The following is a 27,899-nucleotide window of genomic DNA, read 5'->3' as shown; positions in this document are numbered from 1 at the left end:
CTAACGGGTCCCCTTTCTTCTATACGTGCCTTCCCGTAATCTCGTCTCCATGTAGCAGGCGAAGTGGTTCTTGAAAACATGTTTGATCGTGTATTCCTCTCCTTAGATCCCCCCCAAAGCATCCTGTCACTTTTATAGGAAAGGGTAATGTCTGTGTTTGCCTACAGGGCTCGGCTCCGTCCGCGTCCCCGCTTCTCTGACCTTCTGTCCCACCTGTCCGTCTCATGCTGCTTTTGCTCCTCACTGCCTCTGGCAGTCTGGCTGCTTCCTGACCATATCGAGCACGTTCCTGTCTCAGAGCATTTGTGCTCGCTCTTTCCTCTGCTGGAAGGACAGTTCCCAGCTGTCTGCAGGGCCCATTTCTCAGGTCCCTTCGCAAGTCTTACGTATCAGAAGGGCCTTCCAGTCACCCTGCGTAAAATGGCACCCCTCTTTCCCACCAGCACTGTGTTTTCCCGTACGTCAGGGTGGGTTAGGTCATGCTGCAGTAGCACATAGCTGCAAAGTATTGGGGCTAAAACCACAAGGTCTGTTTCTCACTGAGGGGAGCCCTCTGTTGCCAGTCCCCTGGGCGCTCTACTCCACATCGTCTTCACCTCTGGGATCCGCTCGCCCAGCTCCCACCGTGATCACCGGCAGAGGGAAACGCTATCCACTGCTTTTCAGCTATCTCCCTGGAAGTGACATCTGTCACACTGACTTGGCCAAAGCAAGTCATGCTGTCATACCGAACGTCAGCTAGGGGTGGTATGGATGGCTCAGCAATCTTATCACGGGTATGGAAAGAGAACAGGGACTCCCTGGTGGCTAACACAGCCATGCTTTTTATCCTGCTTAATTTTTCTCTAGCATTTATTTCCTCTGACGCAATACATATTTAACCTAGTCTTGTGTATTTTCTTTTCTCTCCTTTCTAGACCACAAAGGAGGGGCGCTTTGTCCATCATTAATGCTGTACCCCAGGGGCATGGGATAATGTGTGGTCTATCAGAAGTGCTTATTCATTTCCGGGAATGATGGGGAATGACCCCAGCCAAACGTTCACTTCTTCGCATGGCGACGTGTAAGCCAAGCTGGGAGTGTGGAGCAGGGAGGGTGGAGGAGAGAGGAGGAGATGGTGTGAAATGAGAAGTGGGAGAAAAGCAGTAGAATTGCTGGTCGGTGGGGAGCGTCCGCTGAGATTTGAGACCATGAACCTGCAGGAGATCTAGCAGCTCAGCTCTGTGACTTCTTCCAGTAACATCCATTTGCCCCAGAGCTGGCAGGGCAGAGGCAGGAATGAACGTCGGGGCCCATTTCATAAGATGAGGTGGAAGCCCAGGTTGAAGAAGGAAATGGGATCCTCGCTGCCCCTTCAGGGCGCAGCTGCGTCACCCCTGCTCCAACTTCCACCGTGTCGGAAAGATCCAGGAGCTCTTCTGTCCCGAAGGAAGCCCTTCCTCCTGGCTGGTGTGAGCGGTGGCAGGAGCTGACACTCCCGTAGGCATTCTTTCTTTCTTTTGCTTCTCGTACACTTTTGAGGTAGCCTCTCTTCCCTTCGTTTTACAGGTGAGCAGAACAGAAGCTTCAGGACAGAATTTAGGTTGGTCAAGCTCACAGCCCCGGTGATCTCCTGTACTTCTGAGGGGCTAGGCCACGAGGAGCCCTCTTAGTTTTTAGATTCCCTGGAGCCTTGGTTGCATCTGAGTCATGAAGATGGTATGCAGCTACCTTACTAGTGGTTCCATGTAGATGTTTGCAAGACCTTACCAGAGAGGAAACAGTTGGTCTATTTTTATATACTTAAAACGGGTGCAATAACCACATTACCAACTGTAACTAGTGAATTCACTCCCAGGGAATTTCTTGTGAATACAATTAAAGTGTACTTCACACGATCTGAGAATGTTGCCATTGGTGATTCTTTCCTGTGGTCTTACCTGTTGATGATTTGAACATTTCATATGTGTGGGGATCTGCGCTGGGCTCTATAGCCACTGTAGAGAAGAGAAGGAAGGTGATCTCCTCTCAGGCATTTTCACTGTGGTCAGGAAGACAAACGTAGTATGAAACCCTGACTATTCAAATGGTATGGAAACAAGGATGCAGAGTGGGGGCAAAGCCCGTGGGGCGAAAATGCTTCACTGAGACTGATGGAGGGAAGCGGAAACTAAGCTGGAGCTTGGAGGCTGCATAAGACTTAGACAAGGTTCTCCAGGGGAAAGCCGACTTGGGCCCCAGTGGTGGCCCTCGCACAAAATCTCGGTATGCCACTGTAGGCAGCACAGCTGGCACTTCTAACTGCTTTTTTAATTTTTTTGAAAAAATGTTTATGTGTGCGAATCTCATGTGTGCTCAGGAACTAACTCAGTTTGGTAGGAAACCTAGTCCTCTATTTCTCCAACTTTGGTGACCATTTCTGAAAAGTATTCTGTGAAAGTTCCTGGCTGTAAACTTGGTTTGGTCTCATGAGAGCCAAATGACCGTGAACCCCTGCCAGCAAGTTCCACTTGTTTTTAGTGCTCTTTGATCACTTCCCTCTGCAGGTGGAGGTTTTGGAGATAGACACTAATACGAATTAAATTCTGTAGTTTGTGAACGTTGTCTTCATTCTAATCCAAAGGAAGTGAATTCTCTTGCTTTTCACCCAAGTGGTTTTTTAAATCTTAGAATCAGTCATTCTGAAAGACGTTTTCTTTTTCCTTCTAGATAAGGCACCTCTGTCCAAGGGTCTTCTGCTGGTGCCCAGTGCCCTGTCCCTTTTGCTAGCCCTCCTCCTGCCGCACTGCCAGAGGTTCTTCGTGTATGACCTCCAAGCTGTCAAGGATGACTTCCAGGTGAGCTCTGCTAATGGGCCTTTGCAAGGAGAAAGACAGAATCTTTTCCTGGTGGGTTTTTTTTTTTTCTTCTGCTGTTCTTCTTTCTTTCCTGCTCTTCTTCGTCCCTCAAAGCCTCTAAATTTTTAAGAAATATTATTTATTTTTAATACTCCATCAGCAAGTGAATTTCCTAGTTGTATTTATTAATATTTGCAGGAAAGCCAGTTGTAATGAAGCAGTTGGAGTGTTTCCTTTTACTGTAGGCACATCTCACATTCACTTCTTACTCACAGAAATGCAGTTTACAGCTTCAAAAGAAAAGCAGTGTTAAATCTGTTTTAATTATGATTAGTGTGCATTCTTAACGTTTTTAAAAGCAATTTTGTGCTTTGCATTTTTAAACTTTATATTCCCAATCTGAGTATTGATTAGATGATCTAAGCTCTTCCAGCACTAACAGACTGTGACTCCATGAGTTACTTTATAGTGGCGGTTATATCAAGTAGGAAATTTCCCTTGGGTTTTTATTTCTGGGAAGAGCAGAACTCTGTGGCTTTTGAGATTATGGGCTAATCTCTTTGAAGATGCTGGTGCTGGGTTTTGGCTGTGAGTGGAGCTTAAAGGGATGTTCTGGCACCAGCTCTAGCATAGGACTGTCCCCACACCACCAGCAATTTCTGGGGACCAGCTGGGTGCTCTACAGTTCAACTAAGTCCTGACGCCGTCCACCTGGCGGTAGCATCGGATCCCACAGGTGAAGGCTTCAGTCCCACAAGGCTGCCCGCCCCGCCCACACGCTAGTTGCAAAGCCAAGGTCACTACCTGTGCTTCCGACCTGCTAGCAGCAGATTAGAGATTACCATGCTCTCCCCCTCAGATATGAGACTCCAGTTGCAGGTCCAGGTTGCTCCTGGTACCTAGGACTGATTGGCTTTAAATCAGAGCTTCCCATGACCCCCTCCTAGGTTTGATGAATTTGCTAGGGTGACTTTCAGAACTCAGAGAAACATTTTACCTGCTGGATTACCTGTTTATCATCAAAGGGTGGGATAAAGGACACAGATGAATGTCCAGATGGAAGAGGAGGACACAGAGCTTCCATGGTCTCTCTGAGGTGCCTTGGGCTCACCAGCCTGGGAGCTCCCTGAACCCTGGCCTTCTGGATGTTAATGGAGGCTTCATGAAATCATTGGCCGTTGGCAGCTGATCCAACCTCCAGCCCCTCCCTGTTTCCTCGTAGGTAGGTCAGAGGGTGGGACTGAAAGTTCCAACCCTGTAATCCCAAGGTTGGTTCCCCTGGCAACCAGCCCCCGCTCTTAGGTGTATCTAAAAGTCACATATTGACACACACAAAAGACACCTTCCTGGCTTTCATCAGTTAGGGAATTCAAAGGATTTTAAGAGCTCTGTACCAGAAATGAGTGAAAACCAAATCTGTATTTCTTATTATAAGTCACAATATCACAGGGTGTTAGTGCAAATTATGGTATATAACCTGCTACCTTTCCTTTGCTAAATACTCAATTAGCCATTTTAAACATAATATTCTACTTCTGGAACACTGACATCTTTTCTTCATGGTGATGTAATTAATGCCTTTGCTCATATTGGCTTTATCAAGTTCCTCTGAAAGGCTTTCAGTTATTTATCCAAATTACTGCTTTCTGTCAGAATAGAATATTGCTTCCCTCTCATTTCAGTTGCTATAATGCACTTCTGGACCCTGGCTGCACATTAGAATCACCTTAATAAACTAAACACACACACACACACACTGATGCCAAGACCTCACCCTAGACCAGCTGGGTTGAAAAATCTCATGGTAGGCCTAAACACTGGTGTACTTTAAACCAAAAATCCCAGGGGATTCTAGTCTGCAGCCAGCCCTGAGAACCACTGCAAGGGAACAGAAGGCCCTTTGGCCCCAAGTTGGTACATGTCTGATTTGGGGGATTGATTTGGTTTAGCTGGCCACGTAGGCGGGGTCCCCTTCTAATGTGCTGCTATATGGGCACCTGTGCTGTAAGGTGGGGACCTGCCTACATGGTGCATGTCATTAATTTATCAAATTAGGGTATTAAAATTAAGCAGTATGACGTAAATGTAATAAATTTGCTAAGGCAGAAATCTGAACAAATCCTACTCATTATTCTTTTTTAAATCCCCATTTAGATTTGGAGGTTGATATGTGGAAGAATAATTTGCCTTGATTTGAAAGATACTTTCTGCAGTAGTCTGCTTATTTATAATTTTAGGATATTTGAAAGAAGATATGGAAGCAGAAAATTTGCAGTAAGTTTTTATGAATTTTCCTTTTGCTGCTTAGGTTATGGAAAAAAGTATTTTTGTTTTCTTATTTTTAAATAGTTTTATTTTGCTAAGCTTAGTGTTATTATTAACAGTTGTCTTTTAATTACATGATCCTCTGTCTGATTTGAAGCATGCATATTAGCCAAAGAAAAATTTTCAGTTTGAGCCACTTGCATAATAAAATGATAATGATAATAGAAAATATCAGGTGTGAGTGGCTAATAAAATTTTTTATTAAGATTTTTACTTCAATAAAATTTTAATTGCTTATTGTGCTTAATGATTTGTGTGTTACTTGTTAAAAATAAATCATGCTATAAATGTGTTTTGTTTTTACCATACTTAGAAATTATGAAAATATTAATGCATTTGACCAATATGGCTTTTCTCCCCTATTTTGAAAACCCTGTGCTACTAATAAAAACAAATTAAAAAAATGTACCTGAGTTCCTTTTAATTAAATAAATGTTAGTTTATTTTTTGAAGACTCCTTTCAGTAATGTTCTTCCTGTTTTATTTTTAGTCCTTTTTGCTGGGTTCCTGGGTTTTGTCGGTTTTGGTTGACTTCATTCTCGTTGAGGCCGTGTGGTATTTCTTTGGTATTGCTGCAGCCGGGAATCTGCCTTCTGGATTGTAAGTAACTCTCAAAGATTAGCTTAATAATTAGTTAAATCTGATTTAAGTTTTTGTACATGAAAGTCAGTAAAAGAATATTTTAAACTCTAAATGTAGTAAAATTGACTTTTTGGGTAAAAAAATCCAATGTATACTTAATCACATTTTCATTATGTTCTTGAAAGAGAATCCATATTATACTCACTCCTTTTTTCAGCTTTGAAATATTTTAGAGAATTTTTAGTGAATGTCCTCTTTTGGTCCAGAAGGTAAAATTCATTTTGTATTTTTATGATGAAATTTTATCTGTAGTTTTATGAACTAACTAAACAAAATTTAGATTAGATTTGGAAACAGTTTGTCTGAAGTTAAGCCTCTGAAGAATGATGTTTTTAAAATTGGTATTTTATAGTCAGCTAGCAATAGCCAGCCCGTGTGTGTGTGTGTGTGTGTGTGTGTGTGTGTGTGTATGATTTTGTATTGTGTTGATCTTTCAAAACAAAACAAAACAAAACAAAACATGTATTAGTTTATGAAATAACTAGTATCTGAAAGTAGTTAGCACATATAAATGACCTTAAAGCGTCTTGGAATTAAGTTCTGAGAGATAAGATACTATGAAATACAGATATCAGATATTTAAAATTCTGTGTATAATAACTTCTGCCTTATTTTAATTTAGCAATATGTTTTTAGAGAACTGTTTGGGACTGAAAGTATCTTAATTCAGAGTCACTTATATAGTTAGTGATCTAATAGCCTTCACACTTATGTTGTTCATATTTATAGTGTAGCCTTTGTGGGATTTACTTAATTATAGTTGCACTCATTAATTGAGGGTTGACCATTAGCTTTTTAAAAAATGTTTGATTCTGAATGATATCTGAATGGAGACAGATAAATTTCTGTGTCATAATTGTTAGACTGTTTTTGTTGAGTTCCATTGGTTATGATTATAATTAGATGGAGAAGTTTAAGTTGACCCTTCTGCCGTTGTGGAAAATAGTGTAGTCATCCGGAATGACTCATGTTAATTCAGAAGAGAAGTAGCATTACCGAATCATTAGTTTTCCCCAAACATTTCTCATCCGGGCTCATTCTTTTTGGTTTTTGATATGGCCTCCTGAGTTATGGAAGTGTATTGAAAGAAAGTATGAATGTTAATTCAGCCATCACCTGAATGAGAACATATTTCTCTTTCCTTTTCAAGTTATAAAGTATTACCAATGGCTTTTTAGAGTCCTGAAGCTTTCTCAAACATAGACTTCTTGGAACATCAGTCTTTATTTCAGTAAACTGCGCATTTTGTAAATACGTCTTTCGTTAGACGGTAGCAGAGCTTCAGAAATTCAAGAGAGGAAACGACTCTTTTAGTCATTGTGCTTTATAAATTGCAATATTCTTCACATAACATCTTGTTACCCTTTTTCTTTTGCCACCAATGCCCAATTTATTTGCATTCTCTACAATTCTTCATTTCTGTTTAGTTCTTTCTCTTCTTTTTTTTACCTCACTATTGTTAAAACTTGTCTTATAAATGTCACCAGCAGCCAACTAATTTTTAAAGCCAGTGGCTTGTTTTCAGTTGTTTTATTTGGCCTTTCAGTGGCCCATAAGTGCTTTGGGCTCCCATTATTTCACGAACTGACCCGCTCCCTGGAGCCCCAGCACACTGCTCTCCCCTCGTGCTTTTTAATCTTGTTTACTGTGCTCAGCCTTCCTCAGGCTCCCTCTGGGCTTCCTTGTCCTCCCATGGCTTCAGCTACAGTTAACATCTTTTGTTTCCCAGCTCTCTATTTGCAGCCCATATTACTCTCCTGATCTTGCTGGAGCCACGTCTCCAAGTGACTTCTAAGACTCAGAGAAAATGGATCGTGTTCTGAGCTCTCATCTCTTCTGGTCTCCTCCTTTGCTGGGCTCCCATCTCCATTAATGGCATTTCCATCCACCTGGTTATCCAGTCTTCCTCTTTTCTCATCCTTTCTTCATCCTCAACACCAGGTCCTGTTAGTTTGAAGTCCTGTGTAAATCATTCATTCACCCCATCTTCTCTACTCCTGCTGTCAGATCAGTCTAAACTCTAAGATCTTATTTATTTATTTATTTATTTGAGAGAGAGAGCGCGCGCGCGCGCACGCGCGCTAGAGCACAAATGGGGGGAAGGGCAAAGGGAGAGGGAAAAGCAGACTCACCGCTGAGCAGGGAGCCTGACACCAGGCTCAATCCCAGGACCCCGATATCATGCTTGAGCCGAAGGCAAACACTTGCCCGACTGAGCCTCCTAGGCACCCCTAAACTCCGATCTTTCCCTGCCTAGGTTGTTCCAGTATTTCTCTAACTAGTCTTCCTGTCCACTTCAAAGCATCCCATGCACTGTGGTTAGAAGTTATTCTTCCAAAACGCAAGTTCAACCGTGCCAGGCTTCCTTTTAAAATCTTTTAAATCCTCACTTCCTTCAAAGTAAAATCAGCCTCATTCAAGATGGCAGCAGAGACGTCTAGAATAGTGGGAATGCAGAGGCTTTGCCGTCAGATGTGCCAGATTGGACATCGCAGCTCTCCCACTTACTCCTTGTGTAAAATCTTGAGCAAGTTACTTCTCTCAAGTTCCCTTGCTGAGCTCAGTTTATCTGATATGTGAATTGAGAGTCAGTACTCTATACATCCCAGGCAGTGGGAAGAATTAAGTGAGCTCTTTCATGCAAACATCCTAGCGGTGACAACCCTGACCCCTCATACTGGTTTTCTTCTTTCCCATCAGAGCCCTCATAATCTGTCCAGTGTTTCAAGTCACTCCATCGGTCATTCAGCTCTCTTAACATGCTATGTATTTGTATTCTCATGCCTCCTTGGTTTTCTTTCTGCACCCTGTCGCCCTTTTATGTGCATTCCAGCAAATTTATTAAGATCCCTAGCATTTATTACATTGTCATTGTAATTATTACCTGGGCTTTCCATGCCATCTTTCTGGCTGTTTGAGGGAGAACTAGTTTCACTTTATGTGCTCATTGCCTTACATTCTGTAATGTTGATGGGATAGCCTTGATTGCAAGTGTAGCCGCATAAGACTAAGGTAAGGTCTTCGACCCATAGGCCTGTTCATTTCGTTTATAGTGTCCTGCAAAGAAATTATACGTAGCATCTGATAGATTCTCAAGACTGTTATTTGAAATTCAGAAAATGTGACCATTATGTTTTGAAAGTAGAGATAACACCATTAAAAGCAATGTATATTAGGTGCTTTAAGACACCCATTCCAATCACACAACTGTCCTTAAATACCTATTATTTTTTAGTTGTTAGTATTTACATATGGATGTTATATTGTTTTTCAGAATCAGAATTCTCCAGAATAAGTGGAATTTTGAATTTTCACACATCATATTAAAATGCATCTGATTATAGTTTAATAAAATTATTTTTTAATTGTGCTTTAGATTATCTATAGTTTTACTGTGAGAACCGTAACATATATTTTGACTTGTGTCAGTAAAGTTTTTTTTGGATTTTGTGCTCCCAAATTAAGTTCTTTTCACCAAGAAAAACCATTACAGAGAACTTGCCATTTAATAGATTACCCAGGGAGCTCCTGGCTGGCTCAGTCAGTGGTGCATGCAGCTCTGGATCTCAGGGTTGTGAGTTCGAGCCCCATACTGGCTGAATTTAAAAATAAAATCTTTTGAAATTTTAAAAATTTTAAAAATAAAAATAATGAAATGATAAAGTACATAAGAGTAGACTAAACCATATAGTTGAGAGCAGGCTATGACTGTATATACAGACCATAAATCTGTATCAAATATAAGAGTTATTTCCCATGTTTCAGAAATAATTATTTGTTTAAAAGATACTTGCTAAAGTATCTTGTTCACTTGACTATTCAAACTAAAAACTTGAAGTAGTTTTCTTTTTGTAGAGAAACTGCGTCTCAGTACCACCTTGACGCCTTTATCTTCTGTAGGTCTGAGAATGTTTATGTTCTGTGAACTTTTTGCTTTTTATTATTGAGAATTGGTGGTTGACATAACAGGAACTTGATTTCTACTCCTGGTTCTTCAATTGAGCAAGTTACATAACCTCATTGGATTTTAGTTCCTTTATATATAAAACAGACAAGTTAGACTAGAAGGTCATCTAAGGGATCTTCTAGTATTAAAACACTATTTTATGATTAGGCTCCTTCCTTTTTTTCCCCCTAAGAATATGAATTTACCCATGTTAATTATAGAAATCTATTTCTAACTAATGCATTTATTTGATTCTTAGTCCCATTAGGAGGTGATCATGTTAAGAGTAATGAAAGTGATTTAGCAGAGAGGAAGTTATGGTAGACTAATTTCCATAATATTTATAATACTATGTCCTTTACAGATTATAGTTTACTTTCTTTTGTTTTTAAATAGGGAAGTTACTTGGTTTGTTACTTCATTGGGGGAAATTAAATGGCAAGGGTGGGGGAAGAATCCAAGGTCCCTGACTAGTGCTGTTACACTGTGATATATGGCCTGGGAAAAAAATCGTCTTCTTGTAATGTGATGTTTAGTCAATACGAAGAGTAATCTGTTTATCCTGGAGAAATATATTTTACCTAACAGCAGAAACTTCGTGTCAGAGAAATGAACTTGGGTTATTGGGCAGAAATAGGGTCAGGGATTAGGTCTCTTGCATTGGTTGTAAGTAGAGTCTGGTGCACGCAGGCTCTCAGTGTTTATTGAATGACTATAGTCTGTTCCCCCCCACCCCAAAAAAAAATGAATTCAGAGTAGGGGAGGGCTAATGGAGATTGCCTTTGCAGGCCCCTTGAGGTGATGGCTCCTGCTAATTTTGGTTGGTGGCAAGTAACAGTGATGGGTTGAATATAGTTGTTTGTGTAGGAATCTTGGAAGTTTGGTGTTTAGAAGACAAACTATTGTAAGATTTAGACTGTCGATCCTGAGTGTAAGTTAAACCAAAGGGAGCTTTGGTTTTGGCTTAATCAAATTATAATTTAATAATTTAAACTATTTGGAACAGTAAGTGGATTTTTTTTTTTTTTGGCCTACTGACTTGATTGACGTCAACTCACTTGCACATAGAATTAAATCCAAAAAGTTGTCAACTATGTATTTAGATAAGGCTTGATTGTGAAATACAAATTGCATATTTTTCTCTCAGTAACTCACAAATATGTTTCATACAAGTTTTGAAAATAAAAATAATGAATTCATACTTAAGAATATTTAATTATGTTGTCACACAATAGATCCCACAAAAGTGTTTTTAGGTTTGTTTTTTTCAGGCGAGAAGGGACTTGGTAATATACAGAATATCCACTGACCTTAGGGTAGTTAGTAAAGTGAATATAAAGAAACTAAAGACAAAACCCTACTTATCGTTCAAAGCATTTCACTGTTTATGTTGCTTAGTGACCGTAAACTACCTGAGCGGAAGCTTTTTCTGCGCACGCTCCGAAGGTAATTGCGGTAGAGCATGACGCTGATGACGCGAGCCTGAAATTGTTTTGAAACAATGTAGTAGAGGATCACATCCAGACAGGTGCTGAGGTTCATGAGGAAGGTAGTAAAGGCTCCCCAGGGACTGTAACTGTTCTCCTCCCCTTCAAGCATCAGGAAAGCAAAACAGATGTGGAAAGGCATGAAGCAGACGATGACTTGTACCATGAGTGTGATGATGATTCTTATAGACTTCTCCTTGACTTTTGGTTTCAGCTTAGATGTCTTCCCGTGAAGGAGACTATGAATGATGACTGAGTAGCACCCAATCATGATGAACAGGGGAATCAAGAAAAAAAATATCAGTCGAGTGAAATTTAACATGTTAATAGCTTTTAAGTGGATGATGTCCGAAATCTTCAGGCAGGTCGGGGGAGCGGAGGCTTTATCTGGGTCTTCGTAGAGCAGCAGAAGTGGGACGGTGGTTGTCAGGGTCATTATCCAGACTCCCACGCACGCTAGCACTGCTTTGCCTGTGTTTTTAAGTTCTTTGGCATATTTTGGCTGCACAATGGCCATGTATCTGTCGGCACTAATTAAAGCAAGAAGCCATAGAGCAATGCTTGGGTAAAACACCGTGAGAGCCCCAAGAATCTGGCAGAAGTACTCTCCGAATGGCCATTCACCTTTTGCATAATAAAACATCCGAAAGGGTAAGCTTATTATAAATATTAAATCCAACAATGCTACGTTCATCATATAGATGGTCACAGTGGTTCTCTTCTTGGTGGTACAGCTAAAAACCCATAAGGCAGTGGCATTAACAAATAATCCGATTGTGAAGATACAGCTGTAGAAGACAAGGGCCGCGATCTTGTATTCTTCTGGGTGTGAGTCGTTCGGAGGGCTAGGTTGAGCTGGATTGTGAGGAGTGGTCATCTTATAGTTTGTTGGGGGAACGGAACTTAGAAACTGCAAAATAGTAAACAAAAATAGGAATAAAACCCTTTGTTGAAAAATAAATGCTGAACACTCTCATAGTTGACTTGGCATGTCAATGGATTTTAAATGTAAGAGTATTTTATGTTGTGGAGTCAACATATGTGTCTTACTATTTATTAAGAAATACATTTCCTAGGTATTGTTACTGACATGCACTAACCTATTAAAATGCTCTGGTGAATTATAAAGCACTGGCACATTTATTCTTTTTTTTTTTTTTCTCTTTGCTCACTCCCTTTTCCCCTAAAGAATAACCTTTTTTTAAATGTTTTTTCTTTTTCTTTTCTTTTTTTTTTTAAGATTTTATTTATTTATTTGTCAGAGAGAGAGAGGTAGAGAGCGAGCACAGGCAGACAGAATGGCAGGCAGAGGCAGAGGGAGAAGCAGGCTCCCGGATGAGCAAGGAGCCCGATGTGGGACTCGATCCCAGGACGCTGGGATCATGACCTGAGCCGAAGGCAGCTGCTTAACCAGCTGAGCCACCCAGGCGTCCCTAAATGATTTTTCTTGTTGTGTGGAATTGGGTAGCAATTATTCTTATAGTAAACATCTTTTTATTGGGACTAATTGGGAGAAGGCCATTCTGAATTTTGAATCTTACAAAATAGTTTGCTACTTTTTTTCATCTTTATTCTGTTTAAATGTTTTATAACCTGTTAGTAATATCTGAAAAATGAATTTTTACTTATTAAATATAGTTTTAGTATATAAAATGTATATTAGAAAACTAATAAAGGAACCACATAACTGGTTAATTCGCAGTAATTCTCGTTTGAAAATAAGAACTTTCCCTTTTGCCTACTATATCGCCACTGCTTCTTGCATCCATAGGAATTCTCATTAAGTAAATGTTTGTCAAGTTGATGGATGAGTGAAGGAGGGACCCATAGCAACTACTTTCTGGTTTGTCAGTGAATATTTGCTTGGTTAGTTATTAAACCTGTTTATTTTTAAGTGGAAACACTTTCTCATGGTATTATGTTCTTTCTCAATTACCATAGGTCTAGAAACAGCAGTGTGTTGTGCCATGGTCCACAGATTAAGAACTTGACTCTTAGAACAATAGATGAGTTTTTAATGCACAGTTGAAGTGCCTAACGCTGTCTTCCAGATGGTGTTTACCAGTGTCGTAGAAATGGATGTCAGTGTGTGCACAGAAAGCAACACCTTGAGAAGAGGACATTGCTAGTATAGTAACTCTCATGCCCTCACTCTACCTAGATAGAGAAACTTAAGTATTACTCGTCAAATTAAATTTCAAGGAGGAATATCAAAGATAAGTAGTTATTAATTAGAAATCACTCAGTAACTTTAGGTATATGCAGAAACTAATGCCCATCACCAAAAAGACAATGTTCATTTCTAATGGAAAGGAGTTTAGCTGTGATTATAAACATCATCGACCTTCCTCAGAGTGAAACCTCCATCACCCATGATGCAATGTCAACAACAGTGATTTTAAAAATAACCTCGCTTACAAAGAGATGGAATCTTGTGGTATCCCCTTGAAACATGGAGGTGTAAGAAAAGTTTCCTTCAGAAATGTCACTTGGCAGAGTGGGCTGTCTCTAATTCAGCCCTGAGTCTCTCTTTAGTGAGAACTGTGGGGGCGATTAGCAGTAGTCTGGTTAGTGGCATCATGGGCTATTGATAAGTTAAAATTAATTTGAGCAAAAATAAATACAATGAATCTGAGCAATTGCTGTGAACAAACACAAGATAAGAGTTTGTTTTTCCATTTCCTCCCCTTCTCCCTTTTTACCTTCCTTCTTGATTATAGCTGGTTTGCCAAGTATCTAGGTTAGATATGATTTTGGATTAGAATTCTATATATTAATAACCTGTATTAATTAAAACTTCCAAATATTGGTGTGACTAGAATTTTAATTCCTATCAAATGATTAAAGTACTACATAGAAAAATTAAATCACCTGTGTTACACATAGAATAGTTTTGGAGACTTGACTCAAATTTTCATTGAATTTTTAATTAGTAGCAGTTCTAATAAAAATGAAATTTTGTATCTTTTTTCTCTTGATATTGTTTCTGGACTCCCTTCCCCCAAACTTATCCCTGAATTCGGCATGTAAATTTCATAGTTACAAACACTTTTTTTTTTTTAAGATTTTATTTATTTGACAGAAATCATAAGTAGGCAGAGAGGCAGGGAGAGAGAAGGGGAGGCAGGCTCCCTGTTGAGCAGAGAGGCTGATGTGGGGCTCTATCCCAGGACTCAAAGATCATGACCTGAGCCTAAGGCAGAGGCTTTAACCCACTGAGCCACCCAGGTGCCCCACAAACACTTTCTGAGTAAATCTTTTAACCTCCATTGGGCTTAAGCTGCTTTTATGTCACCAACACTTGTATTCATTTGCTAAAGGTTGACAAAATATATGTGATGCATTTTTATTTATTTATTTATTTGACAGACAGAGATCACAAGTAGGCAGAGAGGCAGGCAGAGAGAGAGAGAGAGAGGAGGAAGCAGGCTCCCCGCTGAACAGAGAGCCTGATGTGAGGCTTGATCCCAGGACCCTGGGACCATGACCTTAGCTGAAGGCAGAGGCTTTAACCCACTGAGCCACCCAGGTGCCCCTGTGATGCATGTTTTAAAGGCATTTCCAGACAGGTTGTGCTGTTGTACATACAAATACATTTTTGGATAATTATTAAAGAGTGATTGGCTTTCAAGTCAGAGTTCTAAAAACTTTAGATTCAGTAACTATAGTCCTTTTTTTTTTTTTTTTAAGATTTATTTATTGGGGGGAGTGGGGAAGGGCAGAGGGAAAAAGAGAATCTCCATCAGACTATGCATGGTACGGGACTTGACCTCAAGACCCTGAGATCATGACCTGAGCTGCAATCAAGAGTCAGATGCTTAACTGACTGAGACAACCAAGCTCCCCATAGTCTTTTTTTGGGGGGTGGGTGGAAGCATTTAAGTACATCTTGTGAAACAGTGTAATTGAAACCAAGTGACAAAGACTCCTAAATATGCTTATGATTTATCATAGCATTTTCCTTACGTTGAAAAAAATTACAGTTACTCTTAATGTAAAACAATGTTGAAAATAAATTTAAAATCACATTAATAGTGCAGGAAGATGGGGCGCCTGGGTGGCTCAGTGGGTTAAAGCCTCTGCCTTCAGCTCAGGTCATGATCCCAGGGTTCTGGGATCAAGCCCCACAGGCTCTCTGCTCAGCAGGGAGCCTGATTCCCTTCCTCTCTCTCTGCCTGCCTCTCTGCCTACTTGTGATCTCTGTCTGTCAAATAAATAAATAAAAAATCTTAAAAAAAAAAGTTTCTTATAAAAAAAAATAGTGCAGGAAGATGACAGCATAACCCATTTCAAGGTCCTTTGCTAGCATAGTGTCAGTAATATATTATTAAAACAAATTATTTTGAAACTTAGTAAGTATAGCACTACTTTTTTTTCTGTTACATACAAAGTTATCACAATATTATTGACCACTTTTCCCATGCTGTGCTTTTCATCCCCATGCCTTACTTACAACTGGAAGTTTGTACCTCTTAAGTACAGCATTACTTGGTGATAATCTGTGATGAAATTAACTAAATGCTACTTACCTCCTGTCCATCAAATGGCTGTGTTAGAGAGGAACATATTTCTTCATATCCAGGTATATAAAAAAGGTATCTTGCGTTAAAATAGCTCTTTCTAAAAACGGTATATTTAAGAAATGTAGTATTTCTTTTGTCTGAGGTCTTCTTTTCATTTACAAAGTTGTTTCAAATGTAACACTTGGCAGAGGAGTTGGTATTCACTCGGTTTTTCTCTTTCAGGAAGTACTCTCTGAAATAAGGCTTTTTCAACTTATGACTTTACCCTGGATGTGGTTTCTCTCACAAATGATTTGTTTATGAAGTCATGATTAGCATAAACCCCTCCTGAAATGAGGCATATAGTTAAGAGAATCAGACAGAAAGAGGAAAATGTATTCAGGTCGTTTACTTTGATGCTGAAAGGGAGAATGAGATTTGATGTTGACTAGGATGGGATTCATAGTATAGCTTCTTCACTTTTTAAGCTGTGTGACTTTGTCTAGTTACTTAACCCCACTGAGTCTCTGTTCCTACTTAGTCTCTATACAGTTGAGGTAGAACTCATACTCATCTGGTAGGATTGTGACCCTAAATCAGAAAAATTCCATGTTCTTAACATAGTGCCTGGCACTTTGTTAACTTTGTTAACTCTGAAACAGAGTTAACCCTTCACCACAAAGTTCCCAAAATCCTAAAATACCCACTTTTATTGTTAAGATATTTCTGAGAGGTTAAAATTGGGATCCTCGGTTATTTGCTTCTGTCTTGCATATGCATTTATGCACTTTGGTTTGCTTTTTTTTTTCTCCCCCAAGAGTAGTGAGTGTGAGGTGGGTGGGGGGTAGGAGGGGCAGAAGGAGAAGGAGAAAGAATCTCTAGCAGATACCCCCCTAAACACAGGGCTCGATCTCACGACCCTGAGGTCATGATCCGAGTGGAAATCAAGAGTCAGATGCTTAACCGCCTTGAGCCACCCAGGTACCCCCTACTTTATTTTTTAATCCCCCCAATGCATTCTATCCTTTTCTGTCACATGGAAATCTAAAATAATCCCTTTTGTGTAAACATCTCTGCAGATTGCTATGAAAGGACTGGAATTCTTGAGTGGAATAGTTTGCATGTTGGGAGTATTTTAACCTCGAAAGGGAAATGAAACCAATGGGAAGGGAAGTGAGCAACCCCAATCATCGCCTGCCTCATTACATTAAATTTTTTACTTTCTGTTTTCTTAAAAAAAAAAATTATCTCATTTGCTTGTATTAAAATTTTACTTATCTTTTTTTTTGGTGATGCATGATTTGTCAACTTTTTAAGGGTACATGAACTTCACTATTTGCTTTTTGAATTTAAGACAGCTTGAGGGCTCATGTTCTTTTTGTCCATGTTCTTTTTTTTTTATGGATAAAACCATAGTAAACTTATAAAGTTATTTAAAGTCTTGCCTTTGGGGAGTAAGTACTTTTTTTTTTTTTTTAAAGATTTTATTTATTTATTTGACAGAGATCACAAGTAGGCAGAGAGGCAGGTAGAGAGTGTGGGTGAAGCAGGCTCCCTGCTGAGCAGAGAGCCCAGTGTGGGGCTCGATCCCAGGACCCTGGGATCATGACCTGAGCTGAAGGCAGAGGCTTTAACCCACTGAGCCACCCAGGTGCCCAAGTACTTTTTTTTTTTTTTTTAAAGATTTATTTGGCAGAGAGAGAGATCACAGGTAGGCAGAGAGGCAGGCAGAAAGAGAGGGGGAAGCAGGCTTCCCGCTGAGCAGGAAGCCTGCTGTGGGGCTCGATCCCAGGACCCTGAGACCATGACCTGAGCTGAAGGCAGAGGCTTTAACCCACCGAGCCACCTAGGCACCCCGGGGATTAACTACTTTTGACTGTGATAACCTGTCATCATCGTAGTAATGGGTTTTAGAAGCATTGACAGTAACCTAAGCAACTCCTTCTTGTGTCGACAGGGATGCAAAGCCCAGGAGGGCCAGTCCCTTGCTGAAGAACTCAGACCCACCCCCCCCAGCCCCCACCCCCCCCACCCCCCGGGCTGCTGGAATCAGCTTGTTATGAGGTGACCGCCTTGGCGGATTCACCAGACAGGACTCATTCCTCGCTCCCTTATGTTCATCGGGTTTTACGCATGGGTTTGTGCTTCATGTGCGGTTCAGGAGTTGCTATTTCAGCTGGAGTAGGAACCTCTTACCTGCAGATCCAGTCTTTCCATTGCCTTAATTTCATATACCCTGTCACAAGTTTTTTTTTTTTTTTTTTTTTTCATTAAGTGTTGATTAATGCTCTCTTTGCTGCTAAAATCAACCGGTGCAGTGATGGCGTGTAGCACATTAAGATCGGAGTCCTTTATGGAAAACAGGGAAATTGGTTTCTTCCAACTTGCCAGTCTTGCAGAGAGACGCAGACGCGCAGCTTGAGGGTAGATCAGCTCTCGTTTCTCACGTCCTCTCCGTTTTACCCCCGTGGGACCTTCTGCATTGGCTCTTCCCTACCTTCCATGTGCCGTCCCACCAATGGTAACATCTCTTGGCTTGGCCAGTGGCTGTGTGTCCTGGGGTCTTATTTCCGGTGCTGCCCTTTCCAGGAAACCTTCCCTGGCCTCCGGAGCCGGGTTGGTTATTCTCCCTGTAAGATTCCTTGGCACTTGGTTCTTGTCCCCGTGGCGGCCTGTGTATTATTGTGGACTATGTCCTGCCCTGTTCTCCTCCACAGATTGGCCTGTGGTGTGTGTGTGTGTGTGTGTGTGTGTGTGTAGCAAGCATTTAATAAATATTGGTGGGATGCGTGACTGAAAATGCAGGTGAAGAAGTGGAGGGTCGAGGGAGTTGCGGCTGGATCGTCGAGCCAGGTGACAGCATCAGGGATGCTCTGACCCTCCTAAGGGAGGGGACCTGCCAATCACCAGGCCAGTGTAGACACTCAGGCTCAGGGCAGTGACCGTCCTCTCCTCTCCATGAGCCATGTGGTGCTTCTCACTGTTCCCTGTGTCCCTCGTCCTCCACAGCACCTTTATGTTGGTTGTAAAAAAGAATGACAGTGAGAAGAATTCCCTGGAACCATTTGGCAGCGAGTAAACAACTGATCAAGAAGTAAAAACTCTTACAGTGTCCAGTTCGCTTTTTTTTTTTAAGATTTTATTTATTTATTTGACAGGCAGAGATCACAAGTAGGCAGAGAGGCAGGCAGATGGAGAGAGAGGGGGAAGCAGGCTCCCTGCTGAGCAGAGAGCTGGATGTGGGGCTCGATCCCAGGACCCTGGGATCATGACCTGAGCCGAGGCAAAGGCTTTAACCCACTGAGCCACCCAGGTGCCCCTCCAGTCTGCTTTTTTAATACTTGAGCTTAATGACGTTTTTTATTAGAGTAGACCTTCCCTCATTCTGGTATTGTTCATGCCGCTGTACTTTCCTCACTTACTTTGGAATATGGGGGAAAGAGACATTTGTTACCTTGCAGAGGAAGGACTTCACATATCCCAAGGGCTTCACTTCCCTTTGTGAAATGATTTGCTTTTGTTCCATTCTTGAATCCTGGTTTAGAGGTCAGTGAATTTTTATTTTAGCACTTGAGCCCAGTTTTTGAGTGAATATAGTTTAGTTAAGCCAATTTCATAATTCTTTGGAAGGATGTAGTTAATAGATTTATACAGTAAGTCCCAGTTATATTTGTCCAAACCACAGATAGATTCTGTTTCCTGTTGTTAACTTATTCTCTTTATCATCGCACGTGCAAGGGGCAGGGATCTTGCTCATTCTTTACCCATTCGTTTTGGGGAAGGGATCACTGTTCTTAATGTTTGCTTCTTCCAGTGAGGGTGGCCATCAACCCAGAAGGCTGGAGTGGTTGGTAGACAGCCCGCCTGTCCCCAAGAAGAGGGTTGTGAGGGAAGTGAGGAGTGCCGTGAACCAGGGTGGGGGTAGGGCTGGACTCTTACTGTTTGGTGACCCAAACGGTTGCCCACTTTGAGGCTATAGAATCTTTGTTGCCCTGCCCCTCTCTCTGTCAAACTTGTATCTCCACGGACTGTTCTGTTTTGTGTGTATACATCTGTGTGTTTGTGTTTTGTTTACTTTTAATGAGGGAGCTATATTGAGTAGTGTTTTCTGGATAAAGAAGATGGAGGTACTATTTGTCTAAATCTGTTTTTACGAAAAGTGTCAGCACCTTATAGCTACAGTCCTTCGGCCGAGTTGATGCGAACCTCCTTTTTTCTTGCTTTCCTTAATTATATTACAAATTTAGCGATTTCCAAATTCCTTTTCTTTGGCGATTTTTGTACAGTTGAAAAACTTTACAAGCATATAGAGAATCAAGCAGTTACTTCACTCACAGCAAACAAATTGAGCCTACATAACCAAAGCGATCTATAATTCTAGTTAAAATAGACCTAAATCAGCAATGAAAGTAGAGTTCCTTAAAGATAGTAAAGATTCTCTCCCTTAGAGGATTTTAGCAGAAGGCTGCCACCTAACAGTGAAATCAGTCCTGGACCCACTGAAATCCTGCAGGACCCCATGCCAGGAGTTAGCACTGTGACATTGCACTAGCCGGCTAGAGACCCAGAGTCCCGAGGACAGAACTCTCTGGCTCCTGTGAGGTACGTGGTGCCCTTCTACGGACTCTGATCTCACAGTTAAAGGAAATAGTATATTCCAGAATGCAACTGGAAACTCTTGTGCATGGCTGGTGGGAGTCTCAGTTTGGAGAATAGTTGGTTACTAAGTAGTGAAATGAAAATACAGCTACCTGCTGACTCAGATTGCATTCCTAGGTAGATGTGGGTGCTCCTGGGCCTCAGGAAACATAGATGAGAATGTTCACAGTAACATTGTTTCTAGTAGCTCTGGAACAACCACATGCTCAGCTGTAGAATGGATGAACCGGTGGTTGTGTAGATATACAGGTCAATGCTTTTCACAATTGAAATGAGTCCCATAGCAGGCACGTGCCACAACATGGGTGAATCTTGGGTATATAGAGTTCAGTGAAAAAAGCCAGATGTGAAGGAATTTATATTGTATGATTTCATTTATATGAATTCCAAAAAGTAGAACAAACTGAAATCAGATTTCGCGGGTCTCATGCTTAGGTGCTGAAACTCCTTGGAGGGTTGTGGGCGCATACAATGAAAAGGAGGGCATACCGGAGAGCTTCTGGGATGCTGGCAATTCTAGTTATTGACCTAAGTGCTCATAACTCTAGTGTTTATTTTGTGATAATTCATTTAACTGGTTATTTTCATTCTGTCTTTGTATCTGTAAGGGTGTCAGTGGAAAGAGATTTTAAGATGAGTCAAGGAGGGCTCATTCGTAAGAGCCTCATGACACAGGACTGGCGCCTCGTTAGGAAAGGGGAAACCAGCAGGACTGTGGCCTTGTGGTGACCCCCGCCCCTATGGGACGAAGAGATCCAGGGCAGGAGAGGTTACTAGAAGGTGGAGGGAGGGAAACCTGTTTGGAGAAGAGTGGTGACTTTCTGTTGAGGAAAGCTTGCAAGAGGGAACTACAGGAATAAGTCCCCCAGCTTGGGCTTCTCTCCACTCAAGTCTGCTCGGAGGCCCCCACCAGCAGAACACAGTGGAAGCTGGAGACCCGGAGCCTTCCGATGCCATCTGTACCCTTCTTGGACAGAGCAGGGTGGAGAAGGGAAAAGGAGCAAATGGATTTCCCAGCACGCTGCACTTTTTAGTATGCATGTTACATTTCATATTCAAGAAGGGTTTTTTTTTTGTTTTTTTTTTTTCAACTTGTGCTTTGAGTTGGCAGAGACTGGTTGGGTGTTTCTGCCTCTTGGAAACTGTTTCTACGAGTAACTTTTTTTAAACACCTTATCTTGGTTCTTACCTGTGAATCATCTCATTCCTTAGAGCTTATGTAAATAAAGTGCATGTTTTAGACACCAAAATACTAGTTCTCTTTGTCTTTCTCCTGCCTGAAATGTCCCCTTTTTTCCTTTGTGGCACATTTTAATTTTTCCTGGGAATTTTCAGACTGGGAATGGTTAGTGTGGGAGCTTTACCTCTGCCACTAATTAATTGGCCCAGTTAGCTTAAAAAAAAAAAAAAAGTTCATTTCTCTGATCATCACTCTTCACAAGTGAAGAAAAGGGAAGTTGGATAAGGCTTTCTGGAAAGGCCTCCCACCTTTGGCACCACACAACTCTAAGGTGCTCTTCCCACTGCGGTATTTTCTCTTTGTCTACCTCTGAATTTTTGTAGGGCGCCAGGTGAGAGACATGGGCCAGAACCTGGGACTCTGTGCCCTCATGTCGCTGCACATAAACCTCACTGTGTCCAGGATCCATTTGGGGAAGCCTCAACGTGTGTGTAGGTGTCTGGGGTCTCTTCCGAAGCCGTTCTGGCCTTTGCCCTCCGTCCCCGTTTCCTGTTGTGGTGGTGGTCTTTAGTGTATGTGTGTGTTTACCTCATTTTCCATTTATCTTTAAGTCAACTTGACTCCTCTTAACAGATTTGATTTTATTCATTCTTTATATGGTAATCCGTTTCTAGAAGCTTGTTGGGCCCCGGCAGGTAATTTGCCTGTCTGCTTTGACCTTTGCCCTGTAACCCATCCTTTTCCACAGGGCAGGCAGCAGGTGGGGCTGGGAGATCACGCCAGGTCCAGGCTGCCCTCTGTCGGTCACTTGGCCCCCACCCTCTCCTGGGATATCTGTCGTTCTTGGCGGAGGAGCTCATGGAGACATTGTAATCAACCTGCAGAGGAGGACACAGAGATGTGCGGGCTGTTTGTTTCCTTGGTAATAAAGCTCTGCTGATTTCTCGGTTACTCAGAAGAGCTTTTTGCCAGCACTCTCCCTCTTATGCTCGAAGAATTAATGTGGTCCCAGTGATGAGTCAGTTGAGTTTTTGCAGCAATGATGTCATCTTAATGCTTATACTTCTCTTGTGGATATATATTTTTAAATTTTTAATAGGCTCCACACGCAGTGTGGGGCTCAAACTCACAACCCCAAGATCAGGAGTCACATGCTCTGCCAGGTGAGCCAGCCTGGTTCCCCTTGTGTGGATATTCTTGATGAGAAGTGTATGACCTTCGGTTCGAACGGCCTCTTGCCACCTGCAAGCTACACGGTCTAAAAGAATCTTAAGAGGCAGGGGAAGGGAGCCGGTGGGTAGTGCCGTCCTCAGCCGTCGGCAGCCTGTGGGGCTGTGTGTTTGGACCGAGGGATGCAGACCTTTGGGCGGCTTTAGAACTGGTTTTAGAACTGGGAGCTAGAGGTGCCTGGAATGTCTGTCCCTCCCTCAACGGCACTCCCTCGTCTCGTCTTGTTCTTCGTGTTGTGCGTCTGTCTTGTTAACGAGCCCCCGGCACCCCTGTCCGCCGGGGCTTCAGAGCACCCAACAGAAGCCTCCCCAGTTAGTAGGCCCTTGGGAAATAGGCCATGGATTTGACTAGTATTTGTGTGTTTCTTTTTCTGTAAGAAAGAAAACGATGCCATGTTTCCAGAATCAAATACCTCGTGTTTCTAGGTAGATAGGATCACAAAGACGTATCAAGCCAAAGAAAGAGCCAAAAAACAGAGATTGGGGTTGGTGTAGTACCAGCCCTGGGCGGGGACGTGTTTGGGCAGGAAAAACATTTGTTGTGTGGGAGAAGTTCAGACCATTTATTTCCGTAGGAGAACCTGCGGAAGTAGTGTAGATTGCTCGTGTGTGATCTCATCGCTGCAGTGACGTGAACACTGTGCTTTTACTGCCACCTACAGGTGATCACATGTTTTTGGAGCCCTTGAGCTTCACCTTTACCTGATCTGAAGTCTTACTGAGACTGAAATAAAATTTTTATTTATTTTCGAAATAAAAAATTTAGAAAGCTATTAATTGGTAGAAGGTAATAAAAATATTTTAATGTTAATTTCTAAGTATTTCTATATTCAGTAGTATTCGGTAACTGACATGTTCTCATTCTTCTAACAAAATATTTTGGTTTATAGACCGTATCTTCCCGCAATGCATGTTGTCTTTTTTAGGAACCATTTTCCTTTGTAGGACCTGTATCCCTGGGCTAGGGCCGTGGGAAGATCCTATTTTAAATGTTATTTCTGCCTGATATTCTGTTAAGAGTTAAATTTTGGAACAAATTTGATACGGTTTTTAAAATGTTTTGGGGCATGTGGGTGGCTCAGTAGTTGAGTGTCTGCCTTTGGTCCTGGGCTCCTGGGATCACAGGAAGCCTGCTTCTCCCTCTCCCGCTCCCCCTGCTTGCTCTCTCTGTCAAATAAATAATCTTTTAAAAAAATAATAAAATGTTTTAATTATGGGAAAATAAAACAACACGAAATTTACTATCTAAACCATTTTTTTTTAAAGATCTTATTTATGAGAGAGAGAGAGAGAGAGACAGAGATAGCAAGAGAGAGAGCATGAGTGGGGAGGAGAGGGAGAAGCAAGCTCAATGCGGGGCTCGATCCCAGGACCCCAGGATCATGGCCTGAGCCGGAGGCAGACTTGTAACCCACTGAGCCCTGTCTTAACCACTTCGGAGTGTATAGTTCAGTAGTGTTAAGTACATTCACACCGTTGAGCAGCCGGTCTCCAGAGCTTCTGTCCTCTTCTGGAACTGAAACTCTGTCCTCATTAAACAGCCAACTCCCATCTCTCCCTTCAGTCCCTGGCAGCCACCTTTCTACCTTCTAGATTCCTCCTTACTTAAGTGGAGTCATACGGTATTTGTCTTCTGTGACTGGCTTACTTCACTGAGCATAATGTCCTCACTGTCATCCCTGCAGTAGCAGGTGTCTGAGTTTCCTTCCTCCTTAGGGCTGACTGTCCAGTTGTGTGAATCTGCCGCATTTTGTTCATCCATTTTCCTGCTGATGGACACTTGGGTTGCTTCCAGCTTTTGGCCCTTAGGACTAATGCTGCTATTAACATGGGTATTCGAGAACTTTTGGGTGTATATCCAGAAGTAGAATTGCTGGATCATGTAATTCTGTTTTTAGTTTTTGTGGAACTGCCGCACTGTTTTCTCTAACGCCTGTACCACTTGACATTTCCACCAGTAATGCACAAGGGTACAAATTTCTTTCTTTTTTTCTTTTTCTTTTTTTTTTTTTTTTTAAGATTTTATTTATTTATTTGACAGAGAGAGATCACAAGTAGGCAGAGAGGCAGGCAGAGAGAGAGGAGGAAGCAGGCTCCCTGCTGAGCAGAGAGCCCGATGCAGGGCTCAATCCCAGGACCCTGAGATCATGACCTGAGCCAAAGGCAGAGGCTTAACCCACTGAGCCACCCAGGCGCCCCCATGGGTACAAAGTTCTCCACACTTGCCAATGCTTGTTATTTTGTTTTGTTTTGACAGTAGCAGTTCTAATGGGTGTGAGGTGGTATCTAATTGTGCTTTTGATTTTTGTTTCCCTGATGATGAGCAATGTTGAACATCTTTTCATGTGCTCGTTGGCCATTCGTATATCTTTGGAGAAATGTCTATTCATGTCCTTTGTCCATTTTTAGAGATTTTTTTAAAAATTTATTTGATAGACAGAGATCACAAGTAGGCAGAGAGGCAGGCAGAGAGAGGGGGAAGCAGGCTCCCCGCTAAGCAGAGAGCCCGATGCGGGGCTTGATCCCAGGACCCTGGGATCATGACCCCAGCCAAAGGCGGGGAGGCTTTAACCATTGAGCCACCCAGGTGCCCCCTTTGTCCATTTTTTAATCAGGTTGTTCTTTGTTGAGTTGTAGGAGTTCTTTATATTTTCTAAATAATAATCCCTTATCAGATAGGTGTATGATTTGCAAATATTTCCTCTTATTCCATAGGTTGCTTTTTACTGAGTGTGCCCTGTAGTGTACAGAAATGTTTTTTTGGCTTCGTTTTATCCTGTATCATGTTCTCATGATAAGGATGAATTGAAAAGCTTTAAATTTTTTAATGTTAGGGTAGAGTTTCCTAAGTAAAATGCACGTGTTTTTAAAGGACCTTTCCCAGTGATTTAATCTGAAGAGTACCTGTAGTGCCCAGCAGCTTTCTTCCATCCAGGAGGGTGTAAAATAGGGTAGGCAGAAGCAAGCTCTGTTGTAGAATTGGCTGACTTCAGAGCCTTCCACTTGCAGGTGCTTTTTTCTTATGCTCTGGAAATCATTTGTCTCTATTATTACAGTAATACGAAAGTGAAGAATGGCATTTACCTTCCTATAGTTTTTTTTTTTTTTTAAGATTTTTTAAAAAATCTTAAAGATCACAAGTAGGCAGAGAGAGAGAGAGGAGGAAACAGGCTCCCTGCTGAGCAGGGAGCCCCATGGGGCTTGATCCCAAGACCCCGGGATCATGACCTGAGGCAAAGGCAAAGACTTTAACCCACTGAGCCACCCAGGTGCCCCATTCCTATAGTGTTTTTGTTCTCTGCTCATCCTGATTGATATTTATCAATGATTTCTTTAAAAATGTAGCATGTCTGCTCATCAGATTTTCAAATTACAAAAGCTGGGAAGATCTTTTAGTAGTGGTAGAAGCTAAGCTCGTGTCTGTGTGTGTGTGTATGTTTAAAGATTTATTTATTTAAGAGGAAGGGCACGCTTCAACGAATGGGGGGAGGGGCCGAGGGAGAGAGACTCTCAGGCACACCCCCTACTGAGTGTGGGGCCTTACAGGGGGCTCGATCCCACAACCCTGAGATCCTGACCTGAGCGTGAGGTCATGCAGGACCTGAGCTGAAACCAGGTGTCCGTCTCAGTGGACTGAGCCACCAGGTGTCCCTGAGCTGTCTTGGGACAGCGAAGCCCTGAGTGCAGTGGCTGGAGACACAGAGGTCTGTCCCTCTTCATAACTCCCGCGCTGGGCAAGCGAGCTCTGTTCAGGAAAGTCGTGAAGGGGCAGAGCTGGTAGGATCCGTCGTTTCCATTCCCAGCGCGCATGGAGGAGTTAGGAGGGAGGTCCAGGATGAGGGATCGCTTTTCCACCAGGTGCTTTGGAGATTGTAAATGTCACGCTGCTCGCACACCTTTGGTAAGAACTTGGTTATGTGGCCTCACCTAATCATGGGGGGCGGGCTGGGAAACAATCCTTAGCAAGACAGCCAAACCCCTAGAGAGAAGGGAGAAATCGATTTGGGGACAACGGCTAGTCGTGTCCTCAAAGAGCAGCAGCTCTGCCACATGAGCCGGTTCAGGCGGCCCGAGGCGTGGGCCCGCAGTCGGCATGTGCCACGCCGGAGAGGGAGCGTCAGGGCCTTCGCTTCAGCCTGCAGACAGCAGCCGTGGGGCCCTGGCTGGCCGAGCTGGGGCTTCGGCGGTCGGGTGTGGAAGAGCCGCAGGAGGCCTGCGGGGTGGCGTCGCGACGTCATGACCTCACGACGTCACGGCGCGCCTGCCGGTTACCGCTGAGGTGCCTGGGGACGCCCCACGCCGCCTTCTGGGGCAGCGGGCGCCGCTCAGTGGTCCGGGGCAGCATCCGGGCGGGGCGGGGACACGGACCTGCACGTGAGGAGCCGGTGAGAGCGGCCGTGTATCCCGCCCGGGCAGGTGGGGCAGGAGAACAGTCTTCGTCGCTGGAGGCCGCAGGAATGTGGAGTTGAAAGCGGGGTGGAGCGGGGCCAAGGGCGAATTAAGACCAGGGAGATGCTACAGAAGTTACTGGACTGGGTCAGGAGTAACTCTGGCACTCGGGGTCTCAAGGCAAAGTGATCCCCTTGGGAGATGCTGAAGTGGGGACACTGAAGACGCCCGAGCAGTGCCTGGGGGAGCGGGGCGGGGGGCTGTCGTCCAGAACTCTGGCGCGGAGCAGGGGGCAGGAGCCGGGCCCCCGTGAAAGCCCTTCACACCCTGAGCATCTCTGATTCTGGGTTCTTCTGTACCGTGAGATTCACGACACACATACACTGGAATAGTCATTTAAAAAGAAAGAAATCCTGCCATTTGTGACCATATGGATGGACACTGAGGGCATGATGCTAAGTGAGATCAGAGAGACAGATACTGTATGATCTTACTCAGTAACGTGGTTTTATTTTACTCTATTTTTTTAAAGATTTTATTTATTTGAGAGAGAGAGCGCACAAGAAGAGGGAGTGGCAAGCAGAGGGAGAGGGAGAAGCAGGCTCCGCACTGAGTAGGGAGCCCAACTCGGGGCTCCCAGGACCCCGGGATCATGACCCGAGTCAAAAGCAGATGCTTAACCGTTGGGCCACCCAGGCACCCCAGTAATACGAAATTTTAAACC

The 27,899-nt window shown here is 42.7% G+C and overlaps 2 protein-coding genes across 4 annotated transcripts in view; one reads left to right on the top strand and one right to left on the bottom strand.

Moving 5' to 3' along the window:
* The window catches only part of UBAC2 (UBA domain containing 2), a 169,407-nt gene that overhangs the window by 26,725 nt on the left and 114,783 nt on the right, over nucleotides 1-27,899 (top strand). For all 3 annotated transcript variants that reach the window (XM_032864082.1, XM_032864083.1, XM_032864081.1), the window contains exons 2-4: nucleotides 2,689-2,816; nucleotides 4,971-5,090; nucleotides 5,632-5,741. In XM_032864082.1, the coding sequence (XP_032719973.1) occupies nucleotides 2,689-2,816; nucleotides 4,971-5,090; nucleotides 5,632-5,741 (358 nt within the window). The remainder of the gene's footprint in view (nucleotides 1-2,688; nucleotides 2,817-4,970; nucleotides 5,091-5,631; nucleotides 5,742-27,899) is intronic.
* GPR18 (G protein-coupled receptor 18) lies at nucleotides 10,928-15,943 on the bottom strand. The gene is made up of 2 exons (XM_032864084.1): nucleotides 15,746-15,943; nucleotides 10,928-12,126 (listed from the first exon to the last, which is right to left on the bottom strand). Exon 2 carries the CDS (start codon nucleotides 12,091-12,093, stop codon nucleotides 11,098-11,100), a length of 996 nt encoding a protein of 331 aa, XP_032719975.1. The 5' UTR covers nucleotides 12,094-12,126; nucleotides 15,746-15,943; the 3' UTR covers nucleotides 10,928-11,097.

This window comes from Lontra canadensis, unplaced genomic scaffold (assembly GCF_010015895.1).
Source record: "Lontra canadensis isolate GAN:19392208 unplaced genomic scaffold, GSC_riverotter_1.0 scaffold26, whole genome shotgun sequence".
Taxonomy (NCBI): Eukaryota; Metazoa; Chordata; class Mammalia; order Carnivora; family Mustelidae; genus Lontra; species Lontra canadensis.
Note: the sequence above shows the minus strand (reverse complement) of the source record. Positions and strands in the feature narration are given on the sequence as shown.